General features: G+C 47.4%; 1 protein-coding gene across 2 annotated transcripts in view; it reads right to left on the bottom strand.

Moving 5' to 3' along the window:
- Window positions 1-20,165, bottom strand: part of LOC143288058 (serine/threonine-protein kinase NLK-like) — a 90,891-nt gene that overhangs the window by 14,186 nt on the left and 56,540 nt on the right. For both annotated transcript variants that reach the window (XM_076596323.1, XM_076596325.1), the window contains exons 4-6: window positions 17,662-17,768; window positions 16,098-16,183; window positions 15,112-15,321 (exon numbers count right to left, since the gene is read on the bottom strand). In XM_076596323.1, coding sequence (XP_076452438.1) covers window positions 15,112-15,321; window positions 16,098-16,183; window positions 17,662-17,768 — 403 coding nt within the window. The remainder of the gene's footprint in view (window positions 1-15,111; window positions 15,322-16,097; window positions 16,184-17,661; window positions 17,769-20,165) is intronic.

Below are 20,165 nucleotides of genomic sequence, written 5' to 3'. Positions count from 1 at the left end.
AGTTGTTCAGGAACTGGTTCTTGTGTTCAGTGATGCATTTGATTGGGAGGTGTATGCGTGTGTGTGTGTGGGTGGGGAGGGGAGGTGGGGGATGGGGGTCTTGAAGGATACTGTTGATGAGCAGAAAGGTTTTTTTTGGTAAGGGAGAGACTGAACTGAAGACAGTGAGTGAGGAGACAGAGAGACTGACACAGAGCCGCTGTCAGCACAGTATGACGGCAGATTCACATGTGTATCATTATGACACCAAATAATAAATAAATAAATAAATGAATGAACAGACAAATGAATACATCAATAAATAAATAAATAAAATGAGTAAAAAGTAAATATGAACTGAGGTCACAGGATGAAGGAGAGGGGCATGAGCGACAAGAAGACAAGGAAGTGGAAGTGGAGGGGGTGGGGGGGGAGAAGACGATGCGAAGGGAAAGAAAGAATAAGAAGCAAGAATGAGAGACAGAGACACAGACACAGACAAAGAGAGAGGCACACAGAGAGAGACACAGAGATAGACACAGAGAGAGGCACAGAGAGAGACACAGAGAGAGGCACAGAGAGAGAGACACAGAGAGAGAGACACAGAGAGAGGCGCACAGAGAGAGACACAGAGAGAGGCACAGAGAGAGAGACACAGAGAGAGAGACACAGAGAGAGGCGCACAGAGAGAGACACAGAGAGAGAGACACAGAGAGAGGCACAGAGAGAGAGACACAGAGAGAGAGACACAGAGAGAGGCGCACAGAGAGAGACAAAGAGAGAGGCACACAGAGAGAGACACAGAGACAGACACACAGAGAGAGGCACAGAGAGAGACACAGATGGGCAGAGACAGAGCAGACTGAGATATCTATTTATCAATATATCTATCTATCTACCTGTCCATTGTTAAACATGCTTAGAACCAAAGGGTAAGCGCTTTGTAAATGCACATATTTAGATATTATTATCATCTTATCATTATCATTATCGTTCAGAAATGCAGACATAAATATTGGCAGACAGACAGACAGGCAGACAGACAGACAGGCAGACAGGCAGGCAGACAGGCAGGCAGACAGACAGACAGGCAGGCAGACAGACAGGCAGGCAGGCAGACAGACAGACAGACAGAGAGACAGGCAGACAGAACAGATCTGAGAGTCTGAGACATACAAACTAATCCCCCACCCACCCCACCCCAAATCCACACAGGCGGAATAAGCAATAAGCACGGGAGAAACAGAGGGGTGGGGGGAAGAGGGTGGGGGAAGAGGGGGAACAGAGGGAGAGAGAGAGGAGAGAGGGGGGGAAATGCACATATTTAGATATTATTATCATCTTATCATTATCATTATCGTTCAGAAATGCACACATAAATATTGGCAGACAGACAGACAGGCAGACAGGCAGACAGACAGACAGACAGACAGACAGGCAGGCAGGCAGACAGGCAGCCAGACAGACAGGCAGGCAGGCAGGCAGGCAGGCAGACAGACAGAGAGACAAGCAGACAGAACAGATCTGAGAGTCTGAGACATACAAACTAATCCCCCACCCACCCCACCCCAAATCCACACAGGCGGAATAAGCAATAAGCACGGGAGAAACAGAGGGGTGGGGGAAGAGGGGGAACAGAGGGAGAGAGAGAGGAGAGAGGGGGGGGGGTGACAGAAATGAGGGGGAGAGATGGGGGCAGACGGGGAGGGAAAGAGGAAAGAGGAGAGAGATATGGGAGAGGGAGGAAGAGAGAGAGAGAGGGAGGAGAGAGATGGGGGAGAGAGAGACTGGATGAGAGGAGAGAGAGATTGGGGCGAGAAGGGGGAGAGAGAAAGAGGTGGGGGAGAGAGGGGAGAGGGGGAGAGATGGGGGAGGTAGGGGCGAGGGGGAGAGAGATGGGGGGAGAGAGGAGGGAGGGAGAGAGAGAGAGAGAGAGAGAGAGAGAGACAGAGAGAGAGAACATCAAGGAGGAGGTGGAGGAGACTGACAACAAGACCCATGATGTCTTGACACTGTCACACAGACGGCTGAAGGAGAAAGACAGACGGCAGTGTCAACATCACCACCGTCTTCAGGGCCAAAGAGTGGAAAGGGAGGGGGGGGTGAAGGAAGGGGAGAAGCGGGGGGGGGGGGGGTCTGGGGGGGGGGGGGCGGCAGGAGGGGGGGGGAAGAGAGGGTGAAGACGCTGAGGAGGAGAGAACGAAACTTGCAAAAAAAGGCCAAAGGAGTTGGTGGAGGGACACAGAGGGCCAGGGAGGGGGGGGGGGGTGAAGGAGGCGAATTGGAGGAGGGGAGGGGAAGGGAAGTGAAGGAAAGAGGGACGAGGGGGGAGGTGGAGGGGGGGAGGAGGGGGGAGGAAAGGGAGACAAGCGGACAAGGTCACCACGGGACAAGGTTGGGACGGCAGTGGTGATGGTGGGGGGCGGGGGGGGGGGGGTAGAGGGGGGAAGGGAGGGGGAGTGGCAGTAGAAGAGACAGATGGGGGGGGGGGGTTGATGGGGTGGGAGGAGGGATAGGGAGAATGGCGATGAGGAGGTAGGGAGGGAGGAAGAAAGGGTGGAAAGGAGGGAGAGAGGGAGGGAGGAAGAAAGGATGGAAAGGAGGGAGAGAGGGAGGGATGAAGAAAGGATGGAAAGGAGGGAGAGAGGGAGGGAGGATGACAGGATGGGAAGGAGGAAGACAGGATGGAAAGGAGGGAGAGAGGGAGGGAGGAAGACAGGATGGAAAGGAGGGAGAGATGGAGGGAGGAAGACAGGATGGAAAGGAGGGAGAGAGGGAGGGAGGAAGACAGGATGGAAAGGAGGGAGAGAGGGAGGGAGGAAGACAGGATGGAAAGGAGGGAGAGAGGGAAGGAGGAAGACAGGATGGAAAGGAGGGAGAGAGGGAGGGAGGAAGAAGAGAGGGAGGGAGGAAGACAGGATGGAAAGGAGGGAGAGAGGGAGGGAGGAAGACAGGATGGAAAGGAGGGAGAGGGAGGAAGACAGGATGGAAAGGAGGGAGAGAGGGAGGGAGGAAGACAGGATGGAAAGGAGGGAGAGAGGGGGGGGATGAAGAAAGGATGGAAAGGAGCGAGAGTGGGAGGGAGGAAGAAAGGAAGGAAAGAAGGGAGGGTAGAAGAAGACTTGACTACTCACTAGCTACTACTACCACCACCACCACCAGAGCGGGCCTGGGGACGGACGTACACTAAGGTACGAACACAGCACACTATTGGGAACGGACAAGAAAACTGAGAGAAGATCGAGAGGTAGCGGGGAGAAAGAGAGAGAGAGAGAGAGAGAGAGAGTCGAGACGACCAGGATTCCATCCATCCTTCCAACTGATATGACTGAAGAGAAGAAGAGACACTGACACTGACACTGACACTGACACAGGTTTAATTGTGAAGGCCACCGGCCCATACACAAAGGGGTGGGGGATACAATGGGGCAATTCGATCGCTCTTCACGCACACACACACACACACACACACACACACACACACACACACACACACACACACAAAAAAGAAAAAAAAGAAAAAAAGGTGTACTGTACGTTAGTAGCCGATAACTGGATGAAAAAATACATAGCATGTTCGTCCTCATCATGTTTATAGTTATACTAATTCATTCATTGTGTAAATTCGTCTCTAAATTTTAAGGCGAAATAGGTGTACATAGCAAGATTTCTCTGGGAGGTAACACATGGGGTTTGTAGAATAGGAAACAATGTATTGTCGTTGATATTTATAAACTCTAGAATATATTTCTGACGGATATGACCGTATTTAGGACACACAAAAATGAAATGGTATTCATCTTCCAGGGTGCCAGGACAAAACGGGCAGAAACGGTTTACATCCGCGTTCTGGAATCTTCTATTTATACCAAGCCCGTTTAGACCAAGTCGCAATCTTATCAAGGTATCTCTGAAACGTTTGATAGTGATATTGTCCAAGTAAAGTTCTGAATGAAAATCTGTTTTAAATGATCGATAAATAGAAAATCTGTCACTACTACAAAGTTTAGAAAACCAGTCCATTTTAAATTTGTCTATCAGTTTTTGTTTAAGAGAATTTAAGAAGGCGAATTCATTTTCAGTACCCTGGTTCATCCATACATCAGGGAAACCACACATCTCTAAGCATGCTTTAATTTTACCAAGCCAATTTTCTGACGTCTTGTTATTTCTGTCTAGAGAATTCTTCAGCATCGATTCAGCCTGTTTCGGAAATCGTGAAAGTGGCATCCTGGTCAGTTTCAACCAGTAGCGAACACATGATACAGTCGAGTCAATAAAGAGAGGATATCGACCGGTCTCTCCGTATACCATATAATTTGGTGTCTTGTTTGATACACTGAGTAATCTTTTGCATGCAAATAAATGCGCCGATTCAATGACGTCTACTTTAACTAAACCCCATATCTCCGCTGCGTACAGTAACATTGGTTTTACTTGTGCATCGAAAAGCTGAAAGAATACCTTTGTATTTAGATTGCCAAGTGCCCACATTGTTTTTAGAATGTCAAGTATTTTATTTTTTGCCTTACTTGCAAATTCCTCACAAGCACAAGTTTCTGACAGCTTAGTAGTGAGTGTGAACCCTAAGTATTTGTACTTGTTTACTATTTCAATTGTGTTTCCTCCATATGTCCATTTTTCTATGTTAGAAGCATACCCCCCTTTCCTAAAAATCATTATTTTGGTTTTATCCAAATTCACCGTAAGTCCCAGTTCCCTTGAAGACTTTTCTAAATTATTAATTTGGTTTTGCAGCCCACCCGGAGTTGACGACAACAGAACGATATCATCTGCAAATAACAACGAATAAATTTCATCAGAACCGGGTATTAACTGGATACCATGTCTTCCCCACTGTCTCACAAAATCTGCAACTTCAGATATCAGAAGTGAAAAGATTATTGGGCTGAGGAGACAACCTTGTTTAACCCCTTGGGGACAATTGAAAAAATCGGTCATATTTCCACCCCACCTCACACAGGCTCTAACAGAACTGTACATGGCCTTTAACATGTTAATTAGCTTAGAGGATGCTCTTGCATTTTCTAGTGTCATCCACAATTTATTTCGGTCAACAGTGTCAAAAGCTTTGCGGTAGTCTACGAAGGCAGCATATACCTTTCCTCCTCTTTTACTGTTTAATTTGTTTTTTATTATTGTGGTCAAGGTAAAAATATGGTCAATTGTCGAATAGTTTTTACGGAAACCTGCCTGTTCTTTACTGATTTTGCTTTCATTTTCAGCCCAGTGGCACAATCTTTTGTTCAAAATGGCCGTAAATACCTTCCCTACAACACTAAGTAAAGCTATGCCTCTGTAGTTATCTGGATTGGTTTCGTCTCCTTTTTTGAAAAGTGGAATTATAATTGATTTGCACCAGCCCAAAGGGAAATAACCGGTATCGTACAGTTTGTTAAATAATTTTGTCAGAAAAGGGGAAACAGAGTCTTCAGCATATTTCAAAAATTCTCCACAGATTTCATCTAACCCAGCTGCTTTGCCCAGCTTAATGTTTTTAATTGCATCTCGTACTTCTTTTTCTGTGATGTCACTATCGAGTTCTGGGACAACCCTTTCTTCTGTCCTGTTCTGTTCAGTTACGTCATGAGGAAGAGCGTCTGCTTCCTTTGCTCCGAAAACTTTTCCAAAATGCTTTTTCCATGCATCTAGTTCTATGTCGGGTTGGGCCTTTTTCGTGCTTCGCGCTTTTCGAATCGTATCCCAAAACTTACTGCTGTTTTTCTTATTATTTAGGAGACTGTCCTGGATTGACTTTTTATGAATTTGACGTTTTTCCTTTGTCAACGTCTTGTAATGTGACCTAAGATTTTTATATGTACGTTTGTCCAGATTGTGACCAGACTTATTGTACATTTGTAGGGCTCTCCGTGCTTCGCGTTTCTTCTGACGGCACTCTTTGTCAAACCACACATTTCCGACATGAGCTGGCGTACCGAATCGAACACTTTTTCTCATGCACTCCCCTGCCTGCAGAACAGCCTTTGTAAATGTATCAAGGGCTGTCTCCATAGACATTTCTATTTGGTCATAAGCAGTTTGGAACATGTTTTGTGATTGATCACTGTTTATGTTTTCGATATATTCTCCCTTCTTTTCGTTAGTCCATTTTAAACTAGTTATTTTTGTGTTTGGTCTTGAATTGTCCTTCTGGTTCCCTAATGTAGTAAGTGGTTTGCAAGGCAGTGTGAGACAGATAGGCATGTGACTGGATTCAACTCGGCTGTCAACTTTAAAGAGGGGATTGCATGAATAGAAAAAATCAGATGACATAAGAGCATAATCAATAACACTGTTCCCTTGGTCTGCAACAAAGGTGAACTTTCCAAATGCATCACCTACTGCATACCCGTTTAGAGGGATGCAGTTTAAAACTGTACAAAAATCAATTAGAATCTTGCCAAACTGGTTTGTAACTTTGTCTTGAGACTGTCTGGTGTTCTGAATTGCGAAATCTATAGGTTCATCGTCACCATCCCCATCAAGGTTCCAATTACCGATTCGAGCATTTAGATCGCCCATGACCAACAAATGCATGTCTTCTCCCCTCTGAAGAATATCAATGAGGAATTCCTCAAGCTTATTTAAAGAACAGTTTAAGTCCGGTTTCGTGTCGTAATAGGGACTTTTGTAAGGAGGCACATATACAAAAGTACATAAAATGTCTTTGTCACATCCAAATAAAGATTTCGAAAACTTTAAACAAATCATATTGTCATTTTTGCAGGTTATTTGAGACATGAAAGGCGTTAACGATTTTCTAACTAGTACAACCACGCCTCCTGAAGGTCTGCCTCGCCTGGAAATTTTGACGGCAGGTGCATGGAAACAGCAATAATCATCGAAATGGATGGTAGAATCAAAATGTGACGTAAATGTCTCCACCGCACAGAAAACATCAAACGACTTCACATACTTTATAAAGTCAGATTCACTAAGTCTGGCAACTAAATTTTCAACATTGAAGGAAGCGAACGTAATTTTACTTCCAGAAATAGATAAGTTTGTGTATGGGCGTTGGCCAGTGTCCTATCCTTTGTCTTTAGTGCTGTCACGAGGTACGTGTTGAAACTGGTCAAGAAGACTAGTTTGGCGTGACCTACTACGTGTCCTGGGTCTTTTGTGGTCATCCATGTCTGCTGTGGTGTCGGTGGGCGGGTCAGGGAACGCTTCCTCTGCCAAGGGGGTTCCCTGTGTTGTGCTTTCCTGTGTGGTGACCGTTTTGAAAGAGTCTGCAGGCACGGTGGATGTCTGCACAGGGGCTGCTTCCATGCTGTCTGCAGGTGTGGTGACTGCTTGTCTGGAGAATGCCCGTGTGGAAGTTGCAGGCATGGTTGTAGTTTGTGTAGTGGTTTCCTGACTTGCATCTGTCTGATTGATGCCCACTTGTGTAACGACTGTCTGGTTGAGAACGGACAAGAAAACTGAGAGAAGATCGAGAGGTAGCGGGGAGAAAGAGAGAGAGAGAGAGAGAGAGTCGAGACGACCAGGATTCCATCCATCCTTCCAACTGATATGACTGAAGAGAAGAAGAGAGCGAGGAGAGAAAGGGTGGGGGTGATGGGGACAGGGGGCGGGGGGGGAGGAGGGGGATAAGGGGGAGGGGGAGGGTGGAGGAAGGAAGGGACAGAAGAAAGAGGGCATTGCCATTTGGGGAGAGGGTGGTGGTGGAAAGGGGGTGTGCGGGAGGGGGGGGGGCGGGGGGGAGGGGCCTTGCCGAGAAGAATGAACATGCAAGGAAGAGGAGTGGGGGAGGGTGTGTGTGTGGGGGGGGGGTGGATGGGTGGGAGCTGGATGGAGGATGAGAGAAAGGGGAGGGGGGAGGGGTATCGGAAAAAGGGTCAACAACTGACAGTGCCCAAAGAGAGAATGGGGAGATGGATAGGGGGTGAGGGGGGAGGGGGATTGAAGGGGTGGGGGTAGTGGGGGGTGGGGGGGTGCAGAAGAAAGAAAGACAGAGAAAGAAAAAAAAAAAAAAGAACGAAAAGGACAAAAGTCATCACGCGATCCGCTTGTTCCAATTTTAACTCCCGGAGAGGATGACGTCAACACCGTCTGTCTGACTGTCGGTCTGTCTGCTGTGCAACTAACCCTCCCCCCCCCCACCCCCCCCCCTCCCCACCACCATCATCCACTCCGCGCTCTTCTTCTCTCTTCCTCCTCCTCCTGCCACCCCCCCCCCCCCCCCCAACCCCCCCTCCCCATCCCCCCCTCAAAATTCCTCTCCTTCACCGCCCCACCTTCTCTCCCTCCCCGTTCTCACCCTCCTAACCCCCCACCCCCTCACCACTCACACACCTCCTAGTACCTCCAGTAGCAGCTTTTGCACAGCACGAGATGTGCTTACCCCCGCCCCCCCTCCCTCTCTCTCTCTCTCTCTCTCTCTGTCTCTGTCTCTCTCTCTCTGTGGTCGGCTTGCCGGTGCATGTGATTGATACGTGTCTGGTCTGCGTCCAAAAGCCACACAATAAGCCCTCTATTCGATCCTCCCCCCAACCCCCTCACTCCCAATCCCTCGCTCCCAAATCTCTCTCTCCCTCTCTCTCTCTCTCTGTCTCAATGTCGTCATCATACGTACAACCACGTGCATAAACATGCGCGCATTCGGTGCCGTACGTGCTCTGCACAACGAAATAATAATAAATAAGACGATAAGAACGAATGCAGCAGTTGCGCAAACACCTTCAAACATTGTACACGATGTAAATAATTATGCGCGCCAGATCTCTCTCTCTCTCTCTCTCTCTCTCTCTCACACACACACACACACACACACACACACACGGTGGTCTGTCTCTGTCTGTCTGTCTGTCTGTCTGTCAGTCTCTATCTATCTCTCTCTCTCTTTGTTTCTGACAAATTTGATGGACACAGTGAAATTTGAAAAGGGAGTAGGAAGTAGCACACACACAGAGAGCAAAAAATCGCACAAGGCAAAATTCCTGAACTGAAATGTCACAGCTTCTGTAATGTGTGTGCGAGTGGAGGGAAGGCGTGCGTGGGTGCGTACGTGCGCCCGCGCGCGCGCGTGTGAGTGTGTGTGTGTATACCGCGGGAATGGGAATGCCCACATTACGATTTAACCGCACACCAACACACGTACGAACGAACGCTGGCTCTCTCTCTCTCTCTCTCTCTCTGACAACTAATCATCACTGATCAATAAAAGCAAACAAAACACACACACACACACACACACACACACACACACACACACAGAGTCAGTTTACCAACACTCGCGCCGTCTACTCAGAAAGAAACTGTCGAGGAGCAAAAAAAAAAAAAAAAAAATTAAAAAAGAAAATAAAAAAAAAAATTTTTTAAAAAGACAGAAAGAAAGAAAAAGAAAAACGAAACGTAAAATCAGACTGGAGCCGGAAAGTAAGGATTCCTGTTTCGTCTCGCACTCCCAACGACCATCACAGACGCGCGCGCGCACACACACGCACAAACACACACACACAAGGTAAACAACCTGTTTTCCTTCAGTCCACGGCAAAAGCTGATCACTGCAATAACACAACGGCCGAAGGCGGAAGAACCGAGACAAACAACCATCTATTATTAATAAATGCACTGTAACAGGCAGGCATGTTGTTTGTGATGACAGACGTGCAACGACCGACTATCGAAAAAGAAACGCATCATCTCCCTTCTTAATCCCCAGTCTATCATTTGCAGTGTTATTCTGTGATCAACAAACGCATGGCGTCTCTCTCTCTCTCTCTCTCTCTCTCTCTCTCTCTCTCTCTTTGCCCTGAGGGCTGGATGAAAAAACAACAACAACACACGTATGCTTATTCCATCCACTTCCCTCAATAAAAAAAATAAAATAAAATATAAAAAACTTCGTTCGTTCTGTGGGTATAAAGTATGTATATATGTACGAAATTCTATCTATCTATCTATAGCATAAGCAAGCCATATAGTTTAAAGCCGGTTGGACAGAAGGAGAAGGGACGGTGTTTTGAAGAGAAAGGGGGGGGGGTAAAGAGAGGGTGGTAGGGGAGGGGGAGGATAACAAGGAGGGGGGAGGGGAGGAGGGGGAGGCGCGAAAAATAGACGGGAGGGTGACGGAGGATGGGGAACGGGGGTGGGGTGGGGGTGGTATGGGTGGTTGGAAGGTGGTAATACTATTGGAGAAGAAAAATTATGGTGGGGGACGGGAAGGTGGGGGCGGGGGGGGGGGGGGAAGGAAGTGGGGGAATGGAGGGGGCTTGAGAAATGATAGCCCTGATTAATAATCCTTTCCATCTTCCAAACTACCCCCCCCCTCCCCCAACCCCTCACCCCCACCCCCACTCTCTCCCCCCAAAAATCACCCGACACCTTCCTCCATCTCTATCCTAAACCTGGATCTTGGTGGACGCACACACACTCTCCCTCCCCCCTCCCTCACCACGCCCCCCACCCCCCACCCCACCTCAACCCCCAAAGTCTCATCATCATATCCCCACCCCATCGCTCCCACTAACCCTCCACCCCTCACCCCACCCCACCCCACCCCACCCAAACTCGCTCCCAGTTTCCCCGTTCTGGCAACGCGGTCATCAAATCGTCAGAGCAAAATCTGCTGTCTAAGCTGATTTCTGAGCACTGCCACCCATCTAGCCATCCTTACCTCCCTCCCCCCCCCCCCCCCACCTCTCTCTCTCTGTGGTGTGCGCGTGTGTGCAAGTGTGTGTGTGTGTGTGTGTATGTGACTGTGTGTGTGTGTGTGTGTGTGTGTGTGACTGTGTGTGTGTGTGTGTGTGTGTGGCCGTCATCCTTTCCTCTCCACCTCCCTCACTACTCCTCCATCCAGAACCTTTCGCCGGGTTCCCTCCCTTGCACCAGTCTCACTCCCCTCCCCCACCCCCCCACCCCCACCCCCCCCACACACACACACTCCCCTCCCCTCTCCCTACTCTTCTAAAACAGGTCCCCAGCGTATCGATGGCACTGATGATGATGATGTCTTCCAATTTGAACTCCCCCTCCCGTCCCCTCCCCTCCCCAATCACCCCCTCCATCACACTCCCTCCTCCCTTAACGACCATGCTGGCAGCGACACATTTATCTATAGACAGAGAGAGATCTATAAATAACTGATCTCTTCACATTGATCTTTTGTATGAAGAGGTGCGTGCGAGTGTGTAGGAGAGGGGGTGATGAGTGCGTGCGTGTGTGCTTGTGTGTGTGCGCGAGTGTGTGTGCGTGTGCGTGTATGTGCGCGCGCGTGCGAGCGTGCGCTAGGCTAGCGCGTGAGAGAGAGAGAGAGAGAGAGTGTGTGTGTGTGTGTGTGTGTGTGTGTGTGTGTGTGTGTGTGTGTGTGTGTGTGTGTGTGTGTGTGTGTGAGAGAGAGAGAGAGAGACAGTGAGAGAAAGAGAGAGAGGGGGAGAGAGAGAGAGAACACGCTCGTCCGCGCGCGCGCACGCGCGTGTGTGTGTGCGTGTCCATACACGCGCCTGAGTGCGCGCGCACGTGCACGTGTATACATGTATACGCGTGTTAGTGCGCTCGCGCGCGTGCTGGTGTGCGTGTTGTGTATATGAATGTGTACTGTGTAATTGTGCGCGTGCGGCTTGTGTCCGTGCGCAAGAGCGCCAGTCGTCTCGTGAGTGAGTGAGTGCGTGCGTGCGCGCGCGCGCGTGCCGGTGAGCAATGAAATGACATTAACCCCCTCTCTTCCCACACACACACACCCTCCCCCCAACCCTCCCTCTTCCCCGTGGTTATCGTCCTCTCAGCTATTCCAATGGAGAGGTTGGATGGACAGAGAGGGAAATAAAAAGATATTTTTAAATATTTTAAAAGATTGATAATCATCATTATCATTGTCATCATCATCATGACAACAACAACAATGATAATAATAAGAAAATAAAATAAAATAAATCAAACTTAATACAGCAATAACAGAGACTGAGGTGCAGGACGAATCAATTGCCGAACAAACACTGTGTGAAAAAATAACGGAGCAGGCCTGGCGGACCACTTCAGTTCACGGTCCGCTGAACAATGTGTGTGTGTGTATGTGTGTGTGTGTGTGTGTGTGTGTGTGTGTGTGTGTGTGTGTGTGTGTGTGTGTGTGTGTGTGTGTGTGTGTGTGTGTGTACCTACGTGTATGCGTACCGACGTGCATGCGTACCGACGTGCGTACGCACCCCATGTGCTTGTGCGTGTGAGTGTGATTTGAGTGAATGCGAGTGTGTGTGTGTGTGTGTGTGTGTGTGTGTGTACGCATATGTGCATGCATGCATGCATGCGTGTGTGTGTGCGCTCATGTGTGTGTGTGTGTGTGTGCGCGCGCACGTGTGCGAGTGTGTGTGTGTGTGTGATTGTAAGTTAGTGTGTTAGTATGCGTGCGTGCGTATGCGAGTGCCGGCATGTGTGACCATGGAATCCACAGTTCAGAACGCCAGTGTAGTGAAATCCACCATATTCACAAAGGGGCCATATCCCAACACATTAATTAACACACCAAGACACATATCAAGATTTAATAACTTCTTGGGGGTGCCTTAGACAACGCTCAATTATTCAGTTTTTGATTATAAAAAAAAAACCAATGCATAAATAAAAAAAACCTGGGGAGGGTGTCTCAAACAGAATAATCGACGCCCATAATCTTCGGTGTTTTTACAGGGACTGTTTCAAACTGCATGAATCATATATTGTCAGCTTTGACAAAATCTTTGAGAGGGCATATCCCAGTACGTAAAGCCAAGTTCATCACTGTTCACAGATGTCCCAGGGGTCGTCTCAAACCCTGTCGTGTCCAAGTCTTCAATCCTAACGAATTCCCAGGAGCTATCACACAGACATAAGTATTGTCATGTCAAGAAATTCTGAACTGATACAGTACCAGACGAATGTTTCACAGTCCTCTAACAATTACATCTTCAGTGTTGATGAACAGTTAGAGGCATGTCTCATAATAAGTTTTTGCCAAACATTCCATAGTGATGACGAATTGATAAGAGGATATTTCGTAGTAACTCTACGTCGTGTATTATTCCACAGTGTTGACAAATTGATAGGGGGCTGTCTCATGGTAACAGTACATCAAACATTCCACAGTGTAGAAGAACTGATAGGGGACATCTCAAGGTAACCTTGATGACTACGTCAAACATTTCACAGTGTAGATGATCTGATAGGGGACATCTCAAGGTAACCTTGATGACTACGTCAAACATTCCACAGTGTAGACGAACTGATAGGGGACATCTCAAGGTAACCTTGATGACTACATCAAACATTCCACAGTGTAGACGAACTGATAGGGGACATCTCAAGGTAACCTTGATGACTACGTCAAACATTCCACAGTGTAGACGAACTGATAGGGGACATCTCAAGGTAACCTTGATGACTACATCAAACATTCCACAGTGTAAATGAATTGATAAGAGACATCTCAAGGTAACTTTGTTGACTACGTCAAACATTCCACAGTGTAGACGAATTGATAGGGGACATCTCAAGATAACTTTGATAACTACATCAAACATTCCACAGTGTAGACGAACTGATAGGGGGCATCTCAAGGTAACCTTGATGGCTACGTTAAACATTCCACAGTGTAGACGAACTGATAGGGGACATCTCAAGGTAACTTTGATAACTACATCAAACATTCCACAGTGTAGACGAATCGATAGGGGGCATCTCAGGGTAACCTTGATGACTACGTCAAACATTCCACAGTGTAGATGAACTGATAGAGGACATCTCAAGATAACTTTGATGACTACGTCAAACATTCCACAGTGTAGACGAATTGATAGGGGACATCTCAAGGTAACTTTGATAACTACATCAAACATTCCACAGTGTAGACGAATCGATAGGGGGCATCTCAGGGTAACCTTGATGACTACGTTAAACATTCCACAGTGTAGACGAACTGATAGGGGACATCTCAAGGTAACCTTGATGACTACATCAAACATTCCACAGTGTAAATGAATTGATAAGGGACATCTCAAGGTAACCTTGATGACTACGTCAAACATTCCACAGTGCAGACGAACTGATAGGGGACATCTCAAGGTAACCTTTGATAACTACATCAAACATTCCACAGTGTAGACGAATCGATAGGGGGCATCTCAGGGTAACCTTGATGACTACGTTAAACATTTCACAGTGTAGACGAATTGATAGGGGACATCTCAAGGTAACTTTGATGACTAAGTCAAACATTCCAGTGTTGAGGAAACGATGAGGGGATATCTCATGGCAACTTTACGCCAAACATTGTTCCACAGTGTTGACAATATGGTATGGGCTGTCTCATGATAACCTGATGTCAAACATTCTACAGCATTGACGAAATGACAGGGGCTTTCTCATAGTAACTTGATGTCAAACATTCTACAGTGCTGACTATTCAACAGGGACTGTATCATAGTAACTTGCCGTTTAAAGAAAATCCACAGTACTGAATATTCGACAGGGGCCAACTCGTGGTAACTTGACATCAAACATTCCACAATGCTGACGAAATGACAGGGGCTATCTCAAAACAACCTCACGTCAAACATTCCACAGTATTTGTATTTCTCTTTTTATCACAACAGGTTTGTCTGTGTGAAATTTGGGGTGCTCTCCCCAGGGAGAGTGTGTCGCTACACTACAGCGCCACCCATTTTATTGTATTTTTTTCTGAGTGTAGTTTTATTTGTTTTTCCTACGGAAGTGGGTTTTTCTACAGAATTTTGCCAGGAACAACCTTTTGTTGCTGTGGGTTCTTTTATGTGCGCTAAGTGCATGCTGCACACGAGACCTCGGTTTATCGTCTCATCCGAATGACTAGCGTCCAGACCACCACTCAAGGTCTAGTGAAGGGGGAGAAAATATCGGTGGCTGAGCCATGATTTGAACCAGCGTGCTCAGATTCTCTCGCTTCCTATGCGGACGGGTTACCTCTAGGCCATCACTTCACTATCAGAACCCATGGACACTGGCTTCCCAGTAGGGCACACTACCACAAGCTGCTCTATTTACAGTAAAGCAGAGTAACGCCAAAGGGACTGGGCAGACAATATGACAGCCAAAACAAAACAAAAAAAAAAAGCATATAAATTCAGACTATCAACATAATTATCACGTAATCACTCCAACCTGTTGTATAGGCGTCTGTGCCTGGAAGAGGATTCTGCGGCCCAGCAGCTCGGCAAAGATACAGCCGACGGACCAGATGTCCACGCCTGAGTCGTAGTGGCTGGCCCCCATGAGGATCTCGGGGGCGCGGTAATACTGCGTCACCACTTCCTGAGTCATGTGCACGTTCTCGTCCGGCTCGTAGATCCGGGCCAAGCCAAAGTCGCAAATCTGAAAAGGAACAGTCAAAATGGACACGTCAATATCAGCGTCAGATTCTTGCTGAAACCAAAAAAGTCACAGACCTGAAAGGTACGATCACATGTACTTGTATAAATATCGTCGTCAATTACCGTGATTCTTTGCTATAAACTATAACTGCTGGTCTGAAAGGTAACATCAACTGCACATACGAACATCGGTGTCTGCGCACACGAACATACGAACATCGGCGTCAGCTTCCTTGATTCTCGCTGAAACTAAAATCGCGGAATCTACTGCACATGTAAATATCGACATCGGATTCCTTTATTCTTGCTAAAACCAAACTCGAAGATCTGCATTTGTTGTCGTCAGATTCTTAAGATTCTTGCTAAACTAAAAAAGCAGATGCAAAGTATACAATCAACTGCACATGTAATCATGGAAACTGTGTTTCTGACAATGACTGGTGATAAACACAACTATAACCATGAAGTTACAGTTAAGTTTATTTCAAAAATATATCAAAACTCACAGTGATCTACCTTTCAACATGATCAATACAAAACGATTTGAACGGGGGGATGGGGAGGGGGTGTAAGGGGGCTGAGAGAGAGGGGGAGGGGTTAGTATTTTGCAATGCAGACTCCATTTGAATCTTATTTTATCACTTTCTATGTTAAACTGGGCGCAAAGCACAAAGGCAACAACCTGGCAGGCAGTTTTACGTCAAATAACAAAACAACGTCAACGAAATGACGTCAAATAAACCAAAAAAAAAGACGGAAGCATGGCACCTTCCATACCTTCAGACAACAGTTACTATTGACCAGCAGGTTACCAGGTTTGATGTCTCGGTGCAGCACAGCAGCAGAGTGAAGGTACTTCAAACCTGCACAACAAATAATAATAATAATAATAATAATAATGGTATTTATATAGCGCTGAATCTTGTGCAGAGACAAATCAAAGCGCTTTCGCACCAGTCATTCACACGCATGCACAACTCTAAAACTAGAAACTAAAGACAAGAAAGGGCAGGCAAGGGAGGCTATTTTGGGAAGAGGTGGGTTTTAAGGCCAGACTTGAAAGAGCTGAATGTGGAGACTTGATGAAGCGAAAGAGGAAGTTCATTCCAGTCGCAAGGTCCAGAGACAGAGAAAGAACGGCGGCCAACAGTCGAGTGTTTGAATCTGGGTATGCGTAAACAGAGTGGATCCGAAGCACACAACTGACACCCTTCTGCCACACTATCGTGAGTAAAACTAGATGTTGCGGGCCCTTGCCATACTACTAACGTCATTCTCTTTCGTTCTCACTCTTTTTTTCCCCTTCACTACTTCATAAAAAAAAATTTCAAAAGATTTTTTTTTCAATAGAAATAAAAACTGCTCCCAACTTTATAAACCATGGTTCTCTACTCAGCCTAAATAATTCTTTTAAAAAGATTCTTAAAAAAGAAAAAAAGAAAAAAGAAAGAAAGAAAAACAGTTCCCAACAGCAGCTCCCAACTTTATAAAACCATGGTTCTCTACTCAGCCAACCACACCGTTCATTGCTTTAAAATATGAACCGTAGTTCACTTCTCAGGCAACATTATTTCACGACTCATACCCACATTTCACTTATTTATTAATCAACCACGCTTCTGTGTTCTCAGCTTTTAACAATAATTAGCTTGTAGAATCTCCACAGTTCGCTGATTCACGAACTACGGTTCGCTATTCAACTTTACTACACAGCTCACTACTTAACAGTTAACCACAGTATGCGACGAGACTAACAACAGCAACTCAGCACTTTCCTGTATCAACACAAACTCGACACAGATCTCAACACTGCTTTGAACTCACCACGGTTCTCTACTACATAAACTCGCCACGGATCTCTTAATACCTAAACTCACCACAGTTGCCAACAGTACTTGGACTGACCACGGATCTCAACTAGTTACAACATAAACTCACCACGGATCTCTACTACTACTCACCACGGATCTCTTCTACTGCTGCTGCTACAACTACTACTACTACATAAACTCACCACGGATCTCTACTACTACTACTACTACTACATAAACTCACCACGGATCTCTACTACTACTACTACTACTACTACTACTACTACTACATAAACTCACCACGGATCTCTACTACTACTACTACTCACCACAAATCTCTACCACTACTACTACTACTACTACTACTACTACTACATAAACTCACCACGGATCTCTACTACAACTACAACATAAACTCACCACGGATCTCTACTACAACTACAACATAAACTCACCACGGATCTCTACTACTACCACATAAAACTCACCACGGATGTCTACTACCACTGCCACCTAAAAGTAAAACTCACCACGGAGGATCTGGTAGAGGAAGACCTTGACGTGGTCAGCAGTGAGGGGCTGCGGAGAGACGATGATCTTGTGCAGGTCGCTCTGCATCAGCTCCGTCAGCACGTAGCTGGGCACGGGGTTAAGGGCAGTTTGGGAGGAGGAGGAGGAATTTGGTTTTTACAAAACAATGAAATGGTTGTTCACTACCTCCTTTGTTTGCAGGCAAAACAAAAAACAACAACACATTTTGGTGGCAATATACAGAAATCATTCATGGATAATGTCGTGAAATTTCAATAAAAAATAGTAATAACATATCCTAAACGCTGACTGTCCTAAAACCCTCTTGGCCGAGAGAGAGTGGGGGGGGGGGGGCAAACTTGAGCAAGACACTCTCCACTTTCATAAAATTCTAGCCCAGATATCTAGTCGGGACAGCAGTTGAGAGTCTCCTCTGCTGTTCTGATGATCATAGTCGGACACGACTGATTATCATACACTTGTAACAAAACTGACTGCTTTATGATTGAAAAATTTCAATGCGAGTGTGTGCAGAATTCTTCTTCACCCACGAGGTACGTCGAAGGTCAATGTCCCGTTGCACCGTTGCATGCACTGTACTTGCGACAGTAAACATCTAGTTAAAAGATTTTTTTTTTTTTTTAAAATAATAATAATAAATGGTAAGAGAGGAGAGTGGAAGAGGTTGTATGCTAAGTTGCGGGAAAACAGGATAGATAGAGGGTGGAGTAAAAAGGTGAATACATATTTAAAATATATAGAAGTATAACTGAAAAATACTGTTTGTCAACAGACTTCGTAAAAGGGGCAGACATTTTAATTGAAATAGCAAGAACCGATTTAGACTACGGTGCATTCAGAACTACATCCAGTGGAAATAGATAAAATAAAAGTGAGAGGTGTGTGTTTGTGTGTGTGTGTGTGTGTGTGTGTGTGTGTGTGTGTGTGTTTGAGCGCGTGAGGGTGTGTGTCTGTGTCTGTGTCTGTGTAAACGTGTGCGTTTTGGGTTGTGTTTGTGCGTGTGTACGTATGTGTGTGGGTGTCTTCTTCTTCTTCTTCTTCTTCTGCGTTCGTGGGCTGCAACTCCCACGTTCACTCGTATGCACACGAGTGGGCTTTTACCTGTATGACCGTTTTTACCCCGCCATGTAGGCAGCCATACTCCGTTTTCAGGGGTTGTGTGGGTGTCAAGTCTGTATGTGTGGGTGCCGATGAGTGTGTGTGTGTGTGTGTGTGTGCGAACGCATATGTAGTGTGGTGCGTGCATGTATATGTAACTGGTGCTGGGTGACACCGTAGGACAGTACAGTGCACAGCCAGCAACGCTTTCCAGACACAAAGGGCACAGCAAACACGCCTCTCAGCAGCGTCTGTCAAAACAGACATGGAGGAAAAAAAACACAAAAAAAACTAAGGCGATGGCTCGGTCACTCCCTCCCCACCACTCCCTCTCTCAACTCTCCCTACCCTCTCTCTCTACTCTCCCTCCCCACCACCCCCTCTCTCTACTCTCCCTCCCCTCCGCTCCCTCTCTCTCTACTCTCCCTCTCTCTACTCTCCCTCCCCACCACTTCCTCTCTCTACTCTCCCTCCCCACCGCTCCCTCTCTCTCTACTCTCCCTTTCTCTACTCTCCCTCCCCACCACTTCCTCTCTCTCTCTACTCTCCCTCTCTACTCTCCCTCCCCACTGCTCCCTCTACTCTTTCCCCACTGCTCCCTCTACTCTCTCCCCACCGCTCCCTCTCTCAACTCTCCCCCCCCCCTCTCTACTCCCCCCACCACTCCCTCTCTACTACTCCCCCCACCACTCCCTCTCTCAACTCTCCCTACCCCCTCTCTCTACTCCCCCCCCACCACTCCCTCTCAACTCTCCCCCCCCCCCTGTACTCCCCCCCACCACTCCCCTCTCTCCCTACCCCCTCTCTCTACTCCCCCCCCACCACCACCCTCTACTCCCCCCCACCACTCCCTCTCTCCTCTCCTACCCCTCCTCTACTCCCCCCCACCACTCCCTCTCTCCTCTCCCTACCCCCTCTCTCTACTCCCCACCCCACCACTCCCTCTCAACTCTCCCCCCCCTCTACTCCCCCCCACCACTCCCTCTCAACCCTCCCTACCCCCTCTCTCTACTCCCCCCCACCACTCCCCTCCCTCAACTCTCCCTACCCCCCCTCTCTCTACTCCCCCCCAACTCCCTCTCAACTCTCCCCCCACCACTCCCTCTCAACTCTCCCTACCCCCTCTCTCTACTCCCCCCCACCACTCCCTCTCAACTCTCCCCCCCCCTATACTCCCCCCACCACTCACTCTCTACTCCCCCCCCACCACTCCCTCTCTCAACTCTCCCTACCCCACCACTCCCTCTCTACTCCCCCCACCACCCCCTCTCTCTCTCTACTCCCCCCCACCACCCCCCTCTCTCTACTCCCCCCACCACTCCCCTCCCCACCACTCCCTCTCTCAACTCTCCCTCCCCCCTCTCTACTCCACCCACCACTCCCT

Source organism: Babylonia areolata, chromosome 12 (assembly GCF_041734735.1).
Source record: "Babylonia areolata isolate BAREFJ2019XMU chromosome 12, ASM4173473v1, whole genome shotgun sequence".
Classification (NCBI taxonomy): Eukaryota; Metazoa; Mollusca; class Gastropoda; order Neogastropoda; family Buccinidae; genus Babylonia; species Babylonia areolata.
Note: the sequence above shows the minus strand (reverse complement) of the source record. Positions and strands in the feature narration are given on the sequence as shown.